General features: G+C 38.8%; 1 protein-coding gene across 2 annotated transcripts in view; it reads left to right on the top strand.

The window, feature by feature from the left end:
- The window catches only part of PIKFYVE (phosphoinositide kinase, FYVE-type zinc finger containing), a 75668-nt gene that overhangs the window by 14233 nt on the left and 42416 nt on the right, over window positions 1–19019 (top strand). The window contains exons 7-13 of one of the 2 annotated variants that reach the window (XM_028151123.2): window positions 1468–1675; window positions 3730–3819; window positions 6794–6932; window positions 8290–8447; window positions 10876–10987; window positions 11825–11972; window positions 12505–12672. In XM_028151123.2, coding sequence (XP_028006924.2) covers window positions 1468–1675; window positions 3730–3819; window positions 6794–6932; window positions 8290–8447; window positions 10876–10987; window positions 11825–11972; window positions 12505–12672 — 1023 coding nt within the window. Of the gene's footprint in view, window positions 1–1467; window positions 1676–3729; window positions 3820–6793; window positions 6933–8289; window positions 8448–10875; window positions 10988–11824; window positions 11973–12504; window positions 13192–19019 lie in introns of those variants that run through there. The other variant, XM_054722879.1, reaches the window with a different exon arrangement.

Genomic DNA, 19019 nt, shown 5'->3' with positions numbered 1-19019 from the left:
AGATTTTCTTTGAGTATATGACTATGCTTTAGTAAATTGCATCTCTCATTCTTTCATAGTTTTAGCAATGTAGAAGTTTTAATTATTTGTTGAAACAGAAAAAACTAAACATTGGTGTGTGGATTTATACAGTGATTTTTGAAAGTGGAAAGTGGGCAGACAGTACTCAAATGAAAACACTCTAAGCATCTCATGTTATTTTTATTATCATGCAGATTTTCCTTTTGGCTTTATTTACTTCTTTTTTCACCTAAACTGCTACAGCGCTTTAGACCTGAATTATCTTTCATCCAGATTATGGCTATAGACTTTAAAAAGATTTTTTTACCATTAGTTTTTTTCTACATGTAATTCACTTTCCATACTCTAGCTGGTATTCTTAATTAAATTAAGTTAAATGCTAATTTGATCATGTCAGGGTATTCCCCTGCCTAAAACCCTTTCAGAAATCCCATTACCCTTAGGATAAAATCCTGTCATCTTAATATGGTTTGTGTGTTAATTTTCTAGGACTGTAATAACAAAATATTACAAACTAAGCGAAATGTTAATTTTGTTTAAAATACATGCATAATTTAATAAAACTGAGTATTAGTAGCCTTAAAATGAAAAAAATAAAATGAAAGAAATAAATTATACTTGGTAGTAATTATGGTAAAAGTTGACTGTAAGAAATCTTTTTGTTCTCTCGTAGCACTTTTCTAATGTTAATGCTAAAAAATTTAAGGTTGAATTATTAAATAACATGTTACTTGTAAAGTTTAATTATCTCACCTCCTTTTTTAGTGTACTAAAATGTAGAATAACACAAATAATTGTTACAGAAAAACTTACATTTGGGCAGAACTGTACCCTAAATAAAATTACAACATTTAAAAGTATTCAATAACCTAGTTGTTTGTCCTCCCAAGAATATTTTATTTCCAGTCTAACTTTCACTATAAGAATTTTCTTAACAATCCCCCTTCCCCATATTTCCTATTATTTGTTTTAAAACAATGCCCCCTTGTGGAGGCTACTCTTCAGGGCTTCACAATAGAGACCCAAGTAGCATTTGTTTCTTCCTTACTTTTTGCCTATGGAAAATATGTTGTTTCCATTTGTGTTGGTTTATTTACTTTATTTAAATTTTCTTTTCTTGAACCTTCTGTCCCTCATTTTACTTTTTGAACCTTGAAAAGTACTTTTAATCAGAGTTTTCTATCCACTATTATTGAGTGATATTTTCTTAACTTGTTACAAATACTTGAGATAATTTGTATACTTGAATGAATTTATCATGGTGATTGTTTTTAAAGTATATAACTGAGCTAACAGAATTATTTTACTTTGTTAAAAATATTTTTTGGTCCTTACTTGGAGACATTTCCCTTTTATTAGATTAACTATTGACCCAAAGATTTAATACATCTGTTAAGTAATACATTGTTGTTACGTTTTACTTGATTTTTTCTTTTTCCTTTCTAGGGGACCTCCGAGCTTGCACATACTGTAGAAAAATAGCCTTAAGTTATGCGCACTCCACGGACAGTAATTCCATTGGGGAAGACCTGAGTGCTCTTTCAGATTCTGCTTCCTCATTGTCTGTACTTGATCCTGGTGAGCCCCGAACACCTGTTGGGAGTAGAAAAGCCAGTCGCAACATATTTTTAGAGGATGATTTTGCCTGGCAAAGGTACTGTCACTTAAATATAATTTTATATTTGAGAAATACTGATAGTCTTGTGCCCTGTGGTGCTTTTAGTTAACATTTACCTTCTTTGAATTGTTAACTAAAAGCACTTTGGATTGTTTCCTGCGTATTACCCATTTTATCCTTTTTGTTTGGCTTGTCTCCAGAAGGATCACAGAGGGTGTTTATGGTCAGTGATTATAATGACTAATTAAAATGTCAAGAGGAGAGATTTTATATTTTACTCATTCACTGTTCTGTTCCTGACACCAAGAACAGTATGAGACCTATGTATGATCTAGATAATATTTGTTGAATAGACAATAGAAGTTTTGATCAATAATTTCTATTGTAGTCTTCTAATGAGAATGTTCATAGGATTAATAGTTAAAATATTTCAAATGAAATTAGATTATTTTCTTTCCTAGGGAACAGTTCATGTTTTTCCATCTGTCTAAATATGCTATACTGCCTGGTAGTGGAGGAAGTTACCAACTCTTTTTTGGAAGTTATCTGGAATTGTTTGAATTAGAATGCTAGATTCATCAGTTTCTGATTGTTTTCTTTAGTTAAATTGTTTTCTTGTGCATAATACCAATGTGGCCATGTTAAAGAGCTTAGAGTTTTAACTAATATCTTTCTGATTAGTGATTATTATGTTGATTGCCCCTTAAGGGAATGAGGAATTAGTATGTAATCAATGAATTTAAACAGTGGTCAAAATGAGTAAATTATAGCTACATTCCACATATATGTACCTCAGGGACATAATGTAGAGTAGAAAAGAAAGTCACATTAATATCCAGTAATTACTCTATTTACATAATGTTAAAAAATATACAGAATAAGCACACTGTCTAGGGATACCAACATTGGTTAACTTAAAGAAAAGGAAGAGACTGATAAATAGAAAATTTACAGTGGTAGTTTCATTGAAGGCGGGGGGGGGGGGGGAGGGGCATTGGGTAGGAAAACACAAGCACTTGAAAGTCAGTGGTAAAGTTCTCTTAAATTGCTCCATGGTGCATTGGTGTTCGTGGCATCATGATTTTTTTTTTAATACATATATATTTAATATTTGTTGATTTCAGAGAGGAAGGGAGAGGGAGAGAGAAATAGAAACATCAATAATGAGAGAGAATCATTGATTGTCTGCCTCCTGCGCACCTCACCCTGGGGATCTAGCCTGCAACCCAGGCATGTGCCCTGACCGGGAATCGAACTGTGACCTCCGGGTTCATAGGTTAATGCCCAGCCACTGAGTCACGCCAGCTGGGCCATCATGATTCTTTATATGTTTCATGTACTTTATAAATTTTAAAGATCGATTCTACATTTAATAAAACAAAGCATAGGAATTCTTTAGTTCTTGCTTACTCCAGTTATAATGTCTTTTAGTTGTACCTGGCCCTGTTGTGTGAACCCAGAATTAGCAATGCAGTTTAATAAACCAGGTTTGAAAGCATCCTGAGAGATGTAGGATAGATGTTAAAGGTGGGATGATTTTAGGTTTTGTGCTCATTGTTAATGTTCACTCTTTTCTAGTCATCATATCTCTGCAGTAGACACTACTTTCTCCTCTTGACAGATGTAGATGCTGAGGTTCAGAGAGATGACGCAGTGTGCCCAAGGTCACACAGCTAGTAAGAGGTAGAGCCTGCACTTGGACCTAAGTTTGTCTGGCTCTGGAGTGCTATTCCAGTGGGTAATGGCGACTGAGAATAAAATATTTGAGCTCAGGATTTCCCCGTAAGTCACTTCAGTATTGTATTATTCATGTGAGAAGGAGTTTTCTAAGTAGCTATCCAACCAACTTATTATTTTAATGGCATTCCATATACTTAATAAATTCTATTATCAGTCTTTTGGCATTTGATATACTTATTATAAAAACCATTCTCTTCCCACTTTAATTAAAGGAAGGAAACAAAAAATGGCTCATAATCTCATTATTGCAGTAAAAACAATCTGTTTTTCAGTGCTGAAGCATTTCATAGAAATTGGGTTAGTTTGTTACTGTCCCAAATCATCTCAAGTTTTTCCTTTTTTATTTATAGTTTGATTCATCCAGACTCCTCAAATACTTCTCTTTCAACAAGACTTGTATCTGTGCAAGAGGATGCTGGGAAATCTCCTGCTCGAAATAGGTAAGCTGCCAAGTGAAAACGCTGTATTCTGTGTCTGGTTTTCCTTCTTTTCATAGGAATGAGAAGAACAAACAAAAAAAAAGGGCAGGGATGATTGCTGCACACTTTCTTAGCTCTAAAATCTGAATTAAACTATCATTTCCTTTTTGCTAGTCTTCTCTCACTGTCTGAGTGGTTATTTCTACCGTTTTCCACTGGCTTCAGATCTTGGAACCAGGACCCTCCTCTTCTAGCTGGTGCAGTAATCCAGACAAGAGAACAGGAGTAATGGGTGTGGCTGGTCATATTCCAGATATACTTTGATTGTAGTGAAAACAGGACTTACTAAACAATTGGAGGTAAAAGATGACTCGGGTTTTTGGCCTGAGTGGTTGGGATGATGGAATTGTCATTTATTGAGACGAGGAAGACTTGGAGGAACAGTTTGGTTTTAGACATGCTGAATTTGAGATACCTTCTAGACATCCATGTGAGATGTCAAATAGTTCAGGTGAGAGCTGCAAGCTGGAGATATAAACTTAGTATTTAAAGCAATGAACCAGGATGGAGATCATGGAAAGAGTGAGTGTGGGAAGGGAGGAAATAAGGACCAAAGACTGAGGTTGGGGAAGTAAAGAGGAACCAGAAAAGGAGCCTGAGAAGGAGGGAGCAGCGATGAGGTGAGGAAACCCTGGAAGTGTGTTGTCTTAGTAGCGAAGTGAAGACAGTTTTTCAAGGAGGGGGTTATCCTGCTACTATGTCTGGTGAGACGAGGAGTGAAATATGCCCATTGGAGTTAACAATAATGTGCTGACCTTGATTGGCAATTTCAGTGGGTCCTCTGGGCTTCAAGAGAGATTGGAAGGAGGATTGGAGATAGGAGTTTTGATATAGCGAAGGAGGAAAATGCAGAGAGATTTGGAGTAGAGACAGTTTTATAAAAGATGGGACAAATTAGTGTTCCTGTTGGCATGTGCACAAATAGTGGTAGCTGTGCTAATTTACATTATGTCTCCATGTGTTTTGAATTAATGCTAAGATTGATGTAAGTCTTTAGGAAAGATGTAATTTAGTCAGTGAGTACTACCTCTAAGTAAAATTTTAGTCAGCATTCTTACTGTTAGGCTACTTATTAGAATATTTGACAACAAAATTGACTGATTTTCCAAGTTATTTTTGTTGTCACTATATCAGAATATGTGTAGGGATGGTTAGAATGTTAGAGAAGCAGAATGCATGGGTAATGCACACATTGGAAAAGAGATTTTAATTAGTCGAATAAGGCAGTGGCCAATTTTCACTTAAAAAATATTAGAAATGAATAACTGATTATTTTAAAAATCTTGCTTATAGCCCTAGCCAGTTTGGCTCAGTGGATAAGGTGTCAGCCTGAGGACTGAAGGGTCCCTGGTTTGATTCCAGTCAAGGGCCCATACCTCAGTTGCAGGCTCAATCCCCAAGCCCTGGTCCGTGTGGGAGGCAACCAATCAATGTTTTTCTCTGTCTCCCCCCCCCCCCCTCCCCCAACGATTCCACTATCTCTAAAAATCTGGAAAAATATCCTCAGGTGAGGATTTAAAAAAAAAATCTTGCTTATATTTTCTTATTTGACATCAGTGGTTTCTTTTTTTTTTCTTTTTTTTCAAAATATATTTTGATTTCAGAGAAAAAGGGAGAGGAAGAAAGATAGAAACATCAATGATGAGAAAGAACCATTGATCGGCTGCCTCAAGCCTGCATGCAGCCCAGGCATGTGCCCTGACCAGGAATTGAACAGTGACCTTCTGGTTCATAGTTTGATGCTCAGCCGGGCTCAGTGGTTTCTTATTAACCATTAAGAATTACTTTTTACTAAAGCTGTTACAAACCTGTGCATAATTTTAAAAATTATTTTAAAAGTATCTTTATCTTCATGCTGGTTCGAGTGAGACCTCGTTTTGAATGGCAGCCCTGTTATTTATTAGCTGAGTTACCCTAGATAAATGACTTACTCTCTGATTCTTCAATTTTTAAATCTGTAGAATGAATCTAGTAGTAGTTACTCCAGAGAGTGCTGTGAGGATTAAATGAGAGAAGATACATATTCAGTAGACACTACTGAATGAATATATAGTGTCTACTATACCATAGAAGCTTCTGCTTTTTATTCTTTATATGGAAGCTAAAATTGGGTTTCATTTTTTTCTAGGTAAAAGCTAACTAAATTTCTAGCTAAAATTTTTTTATAAAAACTTGCTTAGTGCTATTGATACTCCACTTACAAGTCATTTATTTGGTAACTTTGCCAAAAAGCAAAATTAAGGATATTATGTAAGTATTCATACAAAAAGAGAGGAAACAAATTTTCACTAATTTTTTTAATTGATTAAATTCAAAATGTAATAATTGAGGGCAATATTTTTAATATAGGTCTACTACTGAGAAGAAAGGAATTCTTTCTGGGGGGGATAACATTTTGCTTAGTTATGGTTCAAAGTTAGTGCTCCCCGTCATCAGAACATTAGAGATGGTTAACTAAAAACATTCTTATTTCACTTAAAAAGTTTTTATGCAAAAACTATTGGGCCTGTGGGACATGTTTTCCTGTCCCTGATCTGCAAGATTACTTCTGCATTTAGACTGTGATTCTCTATATTTCTCAGTTAAATAAAAATACTAATTTTCAGTATTTTAACAAGAAGAGTTTATATCTATTTCCTTTCAAATGTTACTGATGTATGAACTACATCTATAATTGTTTTCCTGTAATCTTTCCATAATGGCTCTCTTTTAAATTTATCTTGTAATAATTTTAGACTAACATAGAAGTTGGAAATATAGTATAGAGAATTTCTGGATGCTCTTCTCCCAGCTTTCTCCAATGATAACAGCATACATAGCCATCAGAATTACTTTTACAAGTACTCTTAACATTGGCAAATAAGCATTTATCTAAAAATGAATGTATTGATGACAAATTTATAACTGTGTTTTCACTTTGTGTTTTTATTTCCAGATCAGCCAGCATTACTAACCTGTCACTGGATCGATCTGGTTCTCCCATGGTACCTTCATATGAGACATCTGTCAGTCCCCAGGCTAACCGACCATATGCGAGGACAGAGACCAATGAGGACGAACGCAAAATTCTTCTGGTACTGGTTCAGTATCTTTGACCCATAGCTAGTTTTGATCATAAAGAATGTTTATCTCTTTGATTTTTCTTTTTTCAAGAAACATACAACGACATAGCCAGTTAGCATATAAATTACATAGGGTAAATAATTAGCTAAAGTTTTTGTTAGTATCACCTGAGAAATTGGTCAAGCATTCCATGCTCATATATTGCATTAATATTTTCTTGACCCCTTTCATCTGGTAAGATCAGAATTCAGGTGCCTACACAATGAGAGAGCTTAACTTTTTGTTAGGTCCTAGATTGCTATTTAAACTTTAAAACATGTTTCTCACGCACATGGAATGCCTTCAGACATTTAATACTGTATGTTTATATGCAATAATAATCAGTTGTTTATTGAATTTATCTGTGTGTAAAATACTATGTTCAATCATAAGAATGACTCAAAGAAATGGAAGATATGGCTTCTGTCCTCAAGCTTGCAGTTCACAAGGTAGATAGGAGATCGGTGGGTAGGTCCTTAATAGTAAAGGAAGTAATACTTTAATTATAAAAAAAAGAAAGATCATTAGTAGTGAGGGAGTCAGGAAAGAACTTAAACTGAAAGGCTTGGACTGGACTTGGAAGGATGGAACGGACTGGGGAAAACAAACCTGATTTAAAAGAGTGAGGAAGGTATAGAGGTGAGAATAAGCATGGCATTTTTCATGGATTGAAGTAGGATTTATTACTTGGGAGAGGGATTAAGTTGGAGTCTGTGGACAATGAGAATGGAAAGTTATTTGGGGCTAATAAGTAACTTACTTATTAACTGGTGGAAGGTGGTGAATTCAGTCTTTACAAGTTTAGATTTGAACCTGCAGGCACTGAGCAACATTGGAAGGTTTTCTGAGATAGGAGTAATCCATTGAAGGCCTTTCTTTAGGAAAAGTCACCTGGCAGTTGGGCGTAGGTGAGAATGGTGGGAATCTGGTGAAGGCTGCTAGAAACATTTACTCTAGATTAGTGTTGCTGGCTGGTCAGTCCCCTCCTTTGCCTCTCTCCTCAGAGGAGTATGAAAATGTGTACTTAGATGACTAGGAAACTGATCATATATGCCATTGACTGAAAACACTCATTTGGGATAGTTGTTTTTTGGGGTGGAGAGGGATGGGCGATAGTAGGTTTTCAAGAGAAAAAGTTTTATTTGGAATTAGATGAGCTGAGTTTAAGCTTGCCCCGTGCAGGTGGCATTTCTATTAAATCGTGTAAATTAGCTATAGAGACACCTAAATCGAGTTTTTTCTTCTTAATCTAAAAATCACAAGAAAGAATCTGAAAAGGTATACAACATCCTACTCAGGAGTAATTACTTGCTTACAATGTGACTTCAGGACAGCGTTCAGTTGAAGGACTTGTGGAAAAAGATCTGCCATCACAGCAGTGGAATGGAGTTTCAGGATCACCGCTACTGGCTGCGAACGCATCCGAACTGCATCGTGGGGAAGGAACTAGTCAACTGGCTAATCCGAAATGGACACATCACTACAAGGTAATGCTATCTTAAGAAAGAAAGCCCTTTTGATACTATGTATTAACTAGAGGCCCTGTGCACACACTTGTGCATGGGTGGGGTCCGGCCGGCCCACCCTGATGGGGGGCCGATCAGGCCAGGCTGGCGGGGGAAGGGGAGTGTCGTGGGTGGTTGGCCAGCCGGCCTCACCCCCAATTGGGGTGGAGGGGGCTGATTAGGGGCGGGGCAGCTGGGGGAAGAGGCCGCAGGAGGTTGGGTGTGGCCATTGAGTGCCCTGATTGGGCCGGTTGGCCTCTGCAGTGCATGTCATAGCAACTAGTCATTCAGGTTATTCCGTTGTTCCGGTCACTTGGCTTTTATATATATAAACTAGAGGCCTGGTGCACGAAATTCGTGCACGGGGAGGGGGGTGTCCCTCAGCCCAGCCTGCACCCTCTCCAATCTGGGACCCCTCGAGGGATGTCAACTGCCCGTTTAGGCCCAGTAGGATCGGGCCTAAACGGGCAGTCGGACATCCCTCTCACAATCCAGGACTGCTGGCTCTCAACTGCTCACCTGCCTGCTTTCCTGATTGCCCCTAACCGCTTCTGCCTGCCAGCCTGATCACCCCCTAACCACTCCCCTGCCAACCTGATTGATGCCTAACTGCTCCCCTGCCAGCCCGATTGCCCCCAACTGCCCTTCCCTGCAGGCCTGGTTCCCCCCAACTGCCATTCCCTGGAGGCCTGGTCACCCCTAACTGCCCTCCCCTGCAGGCCTGCTCCCCCCCAACTGCCCTCCCCTGCAGGCCTGGTCCCCCCCAACTGCTCTCCCCTGTAGGCCTGGGTCCCTCCCAACTGCCCTTCCCTGCAGGCCTGGGTCCCTCCCAACTGCCCTTCCCTGCAGGCTTGATTGCCCACAACTGCCCTCCCCTGCAGGCCCGGTCGCCCCCAACTGCCCTCCCTTGCAGACCTGGTTCCTCCCAACTGCCCTCCCCTACTGGCCTGATCGCCCCCAACTGCCCTCCCTTGCAGGCCTGGTCCCTCCCAACTGCCCTCCCCTGCTGGCCTGATCACCCCCAACTGCCCTCCTTTGCAGGCCTGGTTCCTCCCAAGTGCCCTCCCCTGCTGGCCATCTTGTGGTGGCCATCTTGTGGTGGCTATCTTGTGTCCACATGGGGGCAGCCATCTTGTGTATTGGAATGACGGTCAATTTGCATATTACTCTTATATTAGATAGGATTTTCTTTAATGAGGACACATGGTTGTAGATATAAGGGGAGCAATGCTCTTTTTGAGTAGGGTTTGTTTTCTGCATTTGGTGTGTGGGGTGCCAATGAGTCAACCCTCCTCCCTTCTGGGTTTTCACGGGTAGAGGACAGGTGCAAGGAACCAATTGGGGTCACCAGTCACCTAATTTATTAAAAGCAGAAGTGTGCAGTAATCCCCAAACACAGAGCTCTTTAGCTAAGCAGGATTAGGAATGTAACCACGACCACAGTGGCTTCTCTTGCTGCTGATCCTTAATCTGGACATTGCAGTCTGTCCTGAGAATTGGGTCCATACGCTGCACCTGGAGGGCCCCAGAGAGATTTGTTAAAATCACACAAATCATTTGTAAAAGAGAGACAGACAGGTCCTTTTGCCTTTCAGGGTAACATGTTCCCTAGCTTTTCTCCTTGCTGGGATTGGCCACTTTTCTTCTCATGGGAAGAAACAAGAATGTAGGAAGAGAGAGAAATAGCTTTAACCAGTGAAGCTCTGGGTTCCAGTTTTGGTTATCTCTCTTTTTAGCTGTATGCTTTTAGTCAAGTTATTCAATCTTGTTGAGACTGGACCTCTCAGTTCTAATAGGAGGAATATGTGCAGTTCTGTGAAGAAGCCGTAAGGTTGAGATGAAATGATATGGCTAAAGTGTCTTATACATTGTGAAATGCCATATAAATGCAATGTGTTAATAAGTGTCTGTGTAGGTACAAAGCACATATACATAATATTGTAATATTTGGTATTGTCTTCTCATCAAGACTGTGAACTCCTTGAGGGCAGGAGTCATACTATTCTCAACATTTTTTTTACTCCTCTTGTAAGTACAGGGGTATGCATGCATTGAGTACTTAAAAAATGCTGAAATTAAATGGAGTTTTGTTAGGACTGCCTTGCCGGTAGCTTCTCCTATACCAGTGGTCGGCAAACTGCGGCTCGTGAGCCACATGCGGCTCGCGAGCCGCAGTTTGCCGTGCTGTTGACTAATGAGTTTGCTGACCACTGTCCTATACTGTGGTACCTGGGAAAATCTTTCAATTTAGCTTTAAGCCTCCCTTGTTTTATCCCTTACCTATCCAAGGACCATTTAAAATTGCAACTCTGATGGGGATGGAAAATAATTCAGTTTATGTCTCAGTTTGTACCTGTAGAGTTATTCTGACTGACTTTTAAAGTTTTCATTGTTGTTGTTGTTGATGCAGGGCACAAGCTATAGCAATTGGTCAAGCCATGGTGGACGGACGCTGGCTGGACTGTGTCAGTCACCACGATCAGATCTTCAGGGACGAGTATGCCCTGTACAGACCACTGCAGGTAGTTTCCGTGTTAGCGCCAGTGGGAATAGTGCTGGCTTTTGGTGAGGTCTTTCTTCATCAGCAGGAATAAAAAGTAGTTGAATTACCCAAAGATTCATTTCTCTAACATGTTTTTTCCTTGCTGTTTGAGGAAAGTGGAAATGTTATTTTTACTTGATAGGTAGTGGTGATAAAAAGTAAACTATTAGAATCAAATAGTATTCAGTTGCTGTGGCTTTTCTCAAGCTTGGCCTTGTGATGTTATTGCTTGTCATTTATCTTCAGTGGTTTTCAGTTTTACTATGTCTGTGTTTTTAGGGCTAAGAGGGAGTGTATATAACAAAGTGATTGAAAAATTTAATGTAACCATTGCAGTAGGTATTGATGCATTAGCAGTATTAAATTGTACAGCAGTGATAAAACCATGAATATTCTTTTTTTCTTAAGAAAGTGAGAATTCTTTAAAGATAGAAATTTTAAAAAAGAGATTTTCACCCTGGCTGGGTAGGTCACTTGGTTAGAGCATTGTTTTTATATGCCAAGGTTGTGGGTTTGATTCCCGGTCAGGGCACATAGGAGACTCAACCAATGAATGCATAAATGGGTGGAACAGCAAATTGATGTTTCTCTCTCTCCCCTTCATCTCGCTCTAAAATAAATCAATAAATAAAAAATGTAAGAGTGGAATTGTCAGCATGATGTTGGTTTATAACTTAGTTGCTTTTAACTTATTTTTATATAAATTTATTTAGTGCTTAACGTAGTAGAAATATTGGGCTGGGAGTCATTTGCAGTGTGACAGCCTCGATGTTGCTATTGAAGGTGCATTGCTCAGATCCTGTGTTGATCCTTGCAGAGCACAGAATTTTCCGAGACCCCTTCTCCGGACAGTGACTCAGTGAACTCAGTGGAAGGACACTCTGAACCATCCTGGTTTAAGGACATCAAGTTTGATGACAGCGACACAGAACAGATAGCTGAAGAAGGTGACGATAATTTAACTAGTGAGTTTGACTTTCTAATATTTTAGTTATTATGACTCATTACTGTATATGTGTGATAAAATGAATGTTTGTTTGTTTACTTGAAACGATACTACTGTAAGATTTATGGCTCCAACTAAATGTAAACATCTGATAGCAATCTTTGTCCTAGATACAGTATTTTCTAAAGAAACCTACTTGTTAAGCTACTGGCGTGTTTAGATTTTGCCATAGTCTCTAGTTTGCAGCAGCTTAAAAATAACTCTGAGCTAATATCACAGCAGACAACTTTCTCACCTCTTCACTATGATATCAGACTTTCTGCAGAACCTCCAATATACTTCTTCCTTTAAAAATTCATTTCACATTTAATTTGATCAAATTGTATTAAGTCTACACAGAAGTACATGAAAATACTGTATCCATTTTGGTATTGCACATTGGGCTTGTATATTAAAAAAACATCTTTCTCCTTTCCTCCGATACCCTGATGAAACCCATTTTTTGCTCCCCTCCTCTCCCTATATTTCTTTCCCCTCCCCAACACTAAAAGATTCTGCCAGTCCTAGCAAGCGCACCTCAGTCAGCAGTTTCCAGTCCACAGTGGACAGTGACTCAGCCGCTTCTATCAGCCTGAACGTGGAGCTGGACAACGTGAACTTCCATATCAAGAAGCCCTCCAAGTACCCACATGTGCCCCCTCACCCTGCTGACCAAAAAGGTAGGAGGTATAGTCACCATCTGGAATCCAAACGCAGGCTGGAGAGCCGGGCCATAGGATCTCGTGCCAGCTGGTCCCTCTGGCTTCCTCTGTCCCTTATGGCTGAGGGGATTTGGTGTGGGTTTTATTCCACCCTCTCTCATTTTCCCCACTTCCTCCCCACACCTTTTTTGGTTGGTTCCTTTTATTTCTTGTCTTCGCCCTCCGTACCACACCCTCCCTCCTCCCCCCCAGTTGAAAGGAACTACATCTGACTGCTCTTCCCTTAATGTGCAACTTCCAAGGTGGTATTTCTTTGCATTTATAACATGGATGTTCTGCTCTATTCATTTCTCTTTCTTCATTTAACATTTTAAAGCCTATTTGCTTATGCTATTACCCAATAGCTTATTTCCCTAAACCTTTTCAGATGCTTGAACTAGATTGTGGGAAAGTCATTAACATATTCCAAAACATCTTTCTACTATAACTTAAAATGCTTTTTATGTATTTACTATATTTATTAAAAAGTTTTCTTCTTTACAAAAGGAATTCATTCTTCATTTTTAGTTATCTTATTTGAGACTTTACTAACTCAAAAATAATAATGGCCATGTTAAAAGAAATTTTGTGTAAAAAGGAAAATAAGGTAAACTCTAAAATCTAACATAGCAATTCATGAGAAATGAAATGCTTTTAAAAAATGGGTGAAGAGGTTTACACTTTTGGATGTAATTAAAAACCAATTTAAGATTTAATCCTAAGGTAGCATTATATAAAAGTAAATACATTAGTAAATAAATAATTGTGGGATTTCATTATGTTATAGTAACTGAAAAATCATAAAGATGAAGCAGCATACTCCATGATGTTTTCTGGAGTGTGAATTTTAACAATTAGCTCACTTCTCAGATGAGAAGTGCCTGCCGAATTCTTTACTACTTCCTATTTTAATCAGGAAAGAGAAGCTTTTGAACTTTAACAGCTATGCTAAAATAATTGGAAACATTCACATTTCTACAACAAATTTCTCATAATTGTCAGTATTATCCATTATCTATAAGATATATCTTACTTAACAATAGAAATTTGACAATAGACATTTAGAGAGGGTGTGGGCAAAGAGGAGACTTGAGCGGCACTGACATGAGTAAGATACCCATCTTTATGGGCGTCCTCAAAACGGAAATTAGAGAAATGGTGAACATTTGGGTGAGTATAATAGGGCAGTGAAGCAGACGTGACATTATGTGAGAACTAACTGTGGACTGTGGTCCATGGAGGATATTGGATAATGCCTTCGTGATACAAATTACAGATGTGCGGCAGAGGTGGGATCTGTCATGACCACTGATGTCCATTCTCTGGACATGTCAGCAATTTCAGCTTGCTGAAAGTAGAGTGCGAAACCCATTTTGCGGATGATTTCACCTCTTGGAAAGTTAAGGTTTTGAAAATCATGAAGAAGGTGACCTGTCATGGAAGTCGTCATTGCAAAAGGTGGATGCTGAGAAGTCAGTTACTTTAGGAAGCTTACCTTCCTGGTGTTGGGAGAGGACTGGAGCAGGAGGCCCCAACAATGACATGTTTACAGTCAAACCTCACATATGTCTCTAAGGAAAATTAAAGGAAGCACCTGCAGTTAAAAACCATCACAACTCTTTTGGAACCTCTCTGATTTCAACCTTTTATTTAATTTTTAAATATGTTTTTATTGATTTCAGAGAGGAAGGGAGCGGGAGAGAGAAATAGAAACATCAATGATGAGAGAGAGAGTCATTGATTGGCTGCCTCTTGCAGTCCCCACACTGGGGATCGAGCCCGCAACCTGGGCATGTGCCCTTGACCAGAATTGAACCCAGGACCCTTCTATCTGCAGGCCGACGCTCTATCCACTGAATCAAACCAGGTAGGACTGATCTCAGCCCTTTAAGAGGATTGCCTACAAAAGTTGTAAGGGGTGGCCTTCATAGAAGGATGAATCTGAAAGAAGAGTCAGCACTCTAAAAAAATGGCAGGCGAGCAAAAGTACAGATTTACTGAAGGAGGGAGTAAATGTCAAGGATATCTTAGAAAAGATATCTTAGAAAAGGTTTTAAGAATTGTGATTAAAAAAAAATTAGGCCGGTTATTGGAGAAGTTGATATAATTAATATTAATTGGGGCTCTGTCCCTCCTCATAAGGATAATCTTACCGGGAAAGACCACACATGGTTAAGAAGAAAGTGAAGTTCAAGATTATGGAGAAATAGAGAATGTCTGGTTATTTTAAATAAGTCTGTTGTCAGGTTCAGGTACACTGTGTACCAGATGATTGAAAGAATTTGGACCTGTGATCATGGGGCCATAGTTTATTTTTGAAGAATTGTGGAGAATTGGGGGGAGTTTAGATGACTGTGTTGGTAGATGAATTGAAATTTTTTAAAAGATGGGTTTTTTTTATGTGACCTGGGAAATTTGCCAAAGAGTAGAAAAATTTAATGAACAGAATGTACTGTAGTACAGTCACCTCAGTTTTCAAACATCTCCCATTTCCAACAATTTGGTTCTCGACTAAATTGCTCACAGAAAAAATGTCTTGGTTGTTTAACCAAACTTCGGTTTTCTATCTGACAACCCTTTCATGCTGATACCTCAGCAAGACAGAAAGTGTCTTCAGGCAGTAAAGGAGAGAATACTTTTTTGCTGGTGAAATCAATGATTAGCACAACTTTAAAACATAAAGAGACCATCAAGAGTGCTAATATTGCTAAGGGAGTGAAAGAAGCAATGATCACAGACAATTGAAAAGGTAGAAAAACTTGTTGATTTGGATAAACGAAAGCAGTTAGCCAGTGACAGCATTTTGGAGGCGAGATATATGAACAAGCAAAGATGCTGCATGCTAACCTGAAAGACACCCAGGGAAAGAGTGCTGAAAGTGATTCCTTTAAGGCTAGCGGGGGTGGTTTGATAAATTTAAGAAAAGAAGTGTTTATATATTAAACAGTACATTAGACATGTGCTGTATATAAGAGAGGTTAAAACAATCATTTGGGGATCTGAAATGGATTAATTCCATTTATATTACTTCTAATGGGAAAAAATGATTTGGTTTTCTAACAAATTGCTTCTTAAATAGCCTTCCTGAATGAATTAAGTTTGAGAACCGAGATTCCACTATTTAAAAAAGGGGATTGGTAGTGACTGGGCACCAGCATTGGTTAACTAAAGTAAGTCATTCATTCTAGCCCTGGCTGGGTGGCTCCGTTGATTAGAGCATCATCCTGTACACCAAAAAGATTGTTTGTTTGATTTTGGGTCAGGACACAAGACCAGGTTTTGGATTTGATTTCCTATTGGGGTGCATGAAAGAGGCAATTGATTGATGTTTCTCTCTGACATCAATGTTGCTCTCTCCTCCCCCCTTCCTCTCTCTCTAAAAATTTTAAAAAATTCACACAAAAATATAAAAAATACAATGAAAACAAAAAGTAAAAAATCCTCAGGTGAGAATAAAAAATAAATACAAAATAAAATAAGCCAGGTGGTCATATTATCTTGTTAAAGTACAGGCTCTAGGGTCTCTGTGAGCCTCTTTATATAAAAAACACATAAAGAACTTAGTGTGCTTGGCATATGTCAGAACTCCTGTTAATGTAGCACATGGGTTTGTAGTTTGTTTAATGGTTGACCAAATATTGAAAGAGTAATTAATACGGTAATTTGATGGCAGCAGAAAGGGGGTGCTTCTAGGTTATACTGTAGGGCTTTTCTGTCCATATTTCAGTGTTCAACTTTTTTGGTCAGTATTTTGTTTTTCAGAGTTAAAAATCACTAAAACGGCTTAAAAAGTTTACTATTAATACTATGGAGGGAGCTATTCTTAATAGTTCACTCGATGTTGCCTGAAGTACCTGAAGAGTAGCTGAAAGACGCGTTTATTTTGTATATGGCTGGAGGGAACGCTAAATTTGGTAGTTAGGAGGAGTGAACCTTTGCTGCTCTGCCCCGGAGGTCCAGGTGGTGTCTGAATGTCCCCCTTTCAGGGTTATTGAGGATCCGTGGTTACATTGGGTGAGAGCTTAGGTGACTTCCAAGTTTGCTTTTAATTCTGACTCTGTGAAATGAAAAATCGAGATCTAGAACTTTAAAAGGATTATAGGGGGTGTAAGGAATCCTTTAGCCTACTCAGTAAAATATAATAAAGGAGGTCCTAGCATCAGAAAGAAGGTAATTATTAGATTGATCTCTTGGGTCATTTGCAACCTTGAGAGTCTATAACTTAAGGACTTTATAAATCCCTTAATAAATGTTTCTGGCTTTCACAGTTCTCTCATTAGATTTTAGCATACTGACAAGAATGATTATTTTACTGTTTTTCTTGTGAAGTTGAAATTCAGTAATTGACATTTTCCTGTGTTGTAGTTAAGATAAACACTGATTACCGAAAGTGAAGATCATCAGAGCGACCTGGTAGTGATGGTCTTCTCCTGCCTGTTTTTCATTCCTGTTAAAATGCAAGTGGGATGGGTGGTTTAATCTTTTAATTGAAGTTAAAGGTAATACTTATTAAATCTTTTCTTTCGGATTAAATCTTATCTTCTAAGGCTGAGGAAATTTGGATTTTTAAAATTCGTTGAAATATCTGCACTTTGAAAGTCTGTTTTTAATCTTATATAAGCAAGCCCCTCATTTTCAAAAACTTATAAAGCTGATCAGTGTGATCTGGCTTAATTTTTCACTGTTGGTCTTGGCGAGTTATACAGTTAAAATGTGTTTTATTCTGTGTTGCAAGCAGGATTCTGAAGCATTCTTGGAAAGTTAATAAGTAGAACCCGGAGAAGAGAGTGAAAAAAAGTATGGCTTCCACAAGCCTATAGAGCTAACTTCCCAGGAAAACATGGGGCACAGGAGCAAGTTAAATAGCACCGTGAGGAAGCAGTTGATCAAGTCGAGAATGTGGGACCTTCCATAGGACATTTGGCCTGGGTACTTTCAAAATTCAGTATCACGAAACAGAAAAAAGGCAGGGGGTCTGCTTTAGATGAAAAGAAAATGATGAGAATGCAATGTATGAGCCTTATTGGATTCAGGTTTGAGGGGGGAAGTTATTACATTTTAGGGACAGTTAGAAAAATGGGAATATGGACTAATTCAGTGATATTAATGTGTAAGAGAACATGTACTTGGTAAATTACAGAGGTAGACGAAGTAATTCCTAGAAGAGATGGGCTTAGGGAACAAGCTATGAAGGTAAAGGAAGGGCCCTTGGAGCTTGGGAGTGAGGGAGCTAATGGTAACGTGTGTGTGTGTGTGTGTGTGTGTGTGTGTGGTGGGGGGGGGGGGGGGGAGCGGGGGATGGGCAGGGAAAGGCATGGGAGTGCTCCTGGGAGGGAGAGCCCTTGGCTCTCCTAAGAGTTTTGAGGGTGGAGATTTTTTTGGGGGTCCCAGGGAAAGATCTTAATAGAATATTCAGTAGCCTTCCAGGTTGTCCATTCAGGGTTGTGGTCGTCACTGATGGATTGGCTGGCACCTGGGCAGAGGGCAGTATTCAGTGCAGCTGGTCCTGATATCAGCTGTGGCTGATTTTGTTGCTTATCTGGGCCTGAAATGCAACTGAGGCCTAGATGTTATCTCCAGGGAGGAAAGGTCAGGGGGTCCAAACTGATATGCTAGGGGAGGAAAAGTTACCCTGGGGCAAGGTCCCACCTACAGTTGACAGTTCATTGCTAGGCTAACCTGGGGCTTTCCACCCTGGTGACCTATACCTGGCCCATTGACTTTGCTCTGCTTATGTCTGTCTAACTGCCTATAGCTTCAAGACATTGAAAATAAATGTGTAAATGGTATTATTGCTATAGAGAAGAATGAATGCCCTTATTTTTTAAGAGATGCATGCTGGAGTATTAGTGGTAAAATGTATGATGTGAAATGTAACTTCAAATGGTGTGTGTGTGGGAAGACTCTATATAATATGTAGAGAGAAATCAGATTTTGGCAAGTTAACAGTTACTGAATCTAGGTGAAGGGAATACAGGATTTTCTGAATGTTTGCAATTTTTCATTTAATGGGGAAAAGTCATCACTCCTGGAATTTTCATACATATATAAGCTTTAGTATGAAGAGTAAAGCTTTGAAAGCCAATACGTTACTTGAATGAACAGGGGTTGGCATTACTCATTTCTGTGAGTGAGGTGTAGGAATAAAGGGTAACATCTGTTTTTACTTGTCTATGTACTTCATTTTATTGTAGACTAGTGGCCCAGTGCATGAAATTCATGCACATTAAAAAGGATTAATTAGAGGAAATAATTTAATATTGCTATTTGCCCTTTCTCTATAATAGAAGTGTCAGAGATGAAAGAAAATTAGTAAAATGTATATG

The sequence above is a fragment of the Eptesicus fuscus genome, chromosome 11, assembly GCF_027574615.1.
Source record: "Eptesicus fuscus isolate TK198812 chromosome 11, DD_ASM_mEF_20220401, whole genome shotgun sequence".
Classification (NCBI taxonomy): Eukaryota; Metazoa; Chordata; class Mammalia; order Chiroptera; family Vespertilionidae; genus Eptesicus; species Eptesicus fuscus.
This window is presented reverse-complemented; position numbering and strand designations above follow the sequence as displayed.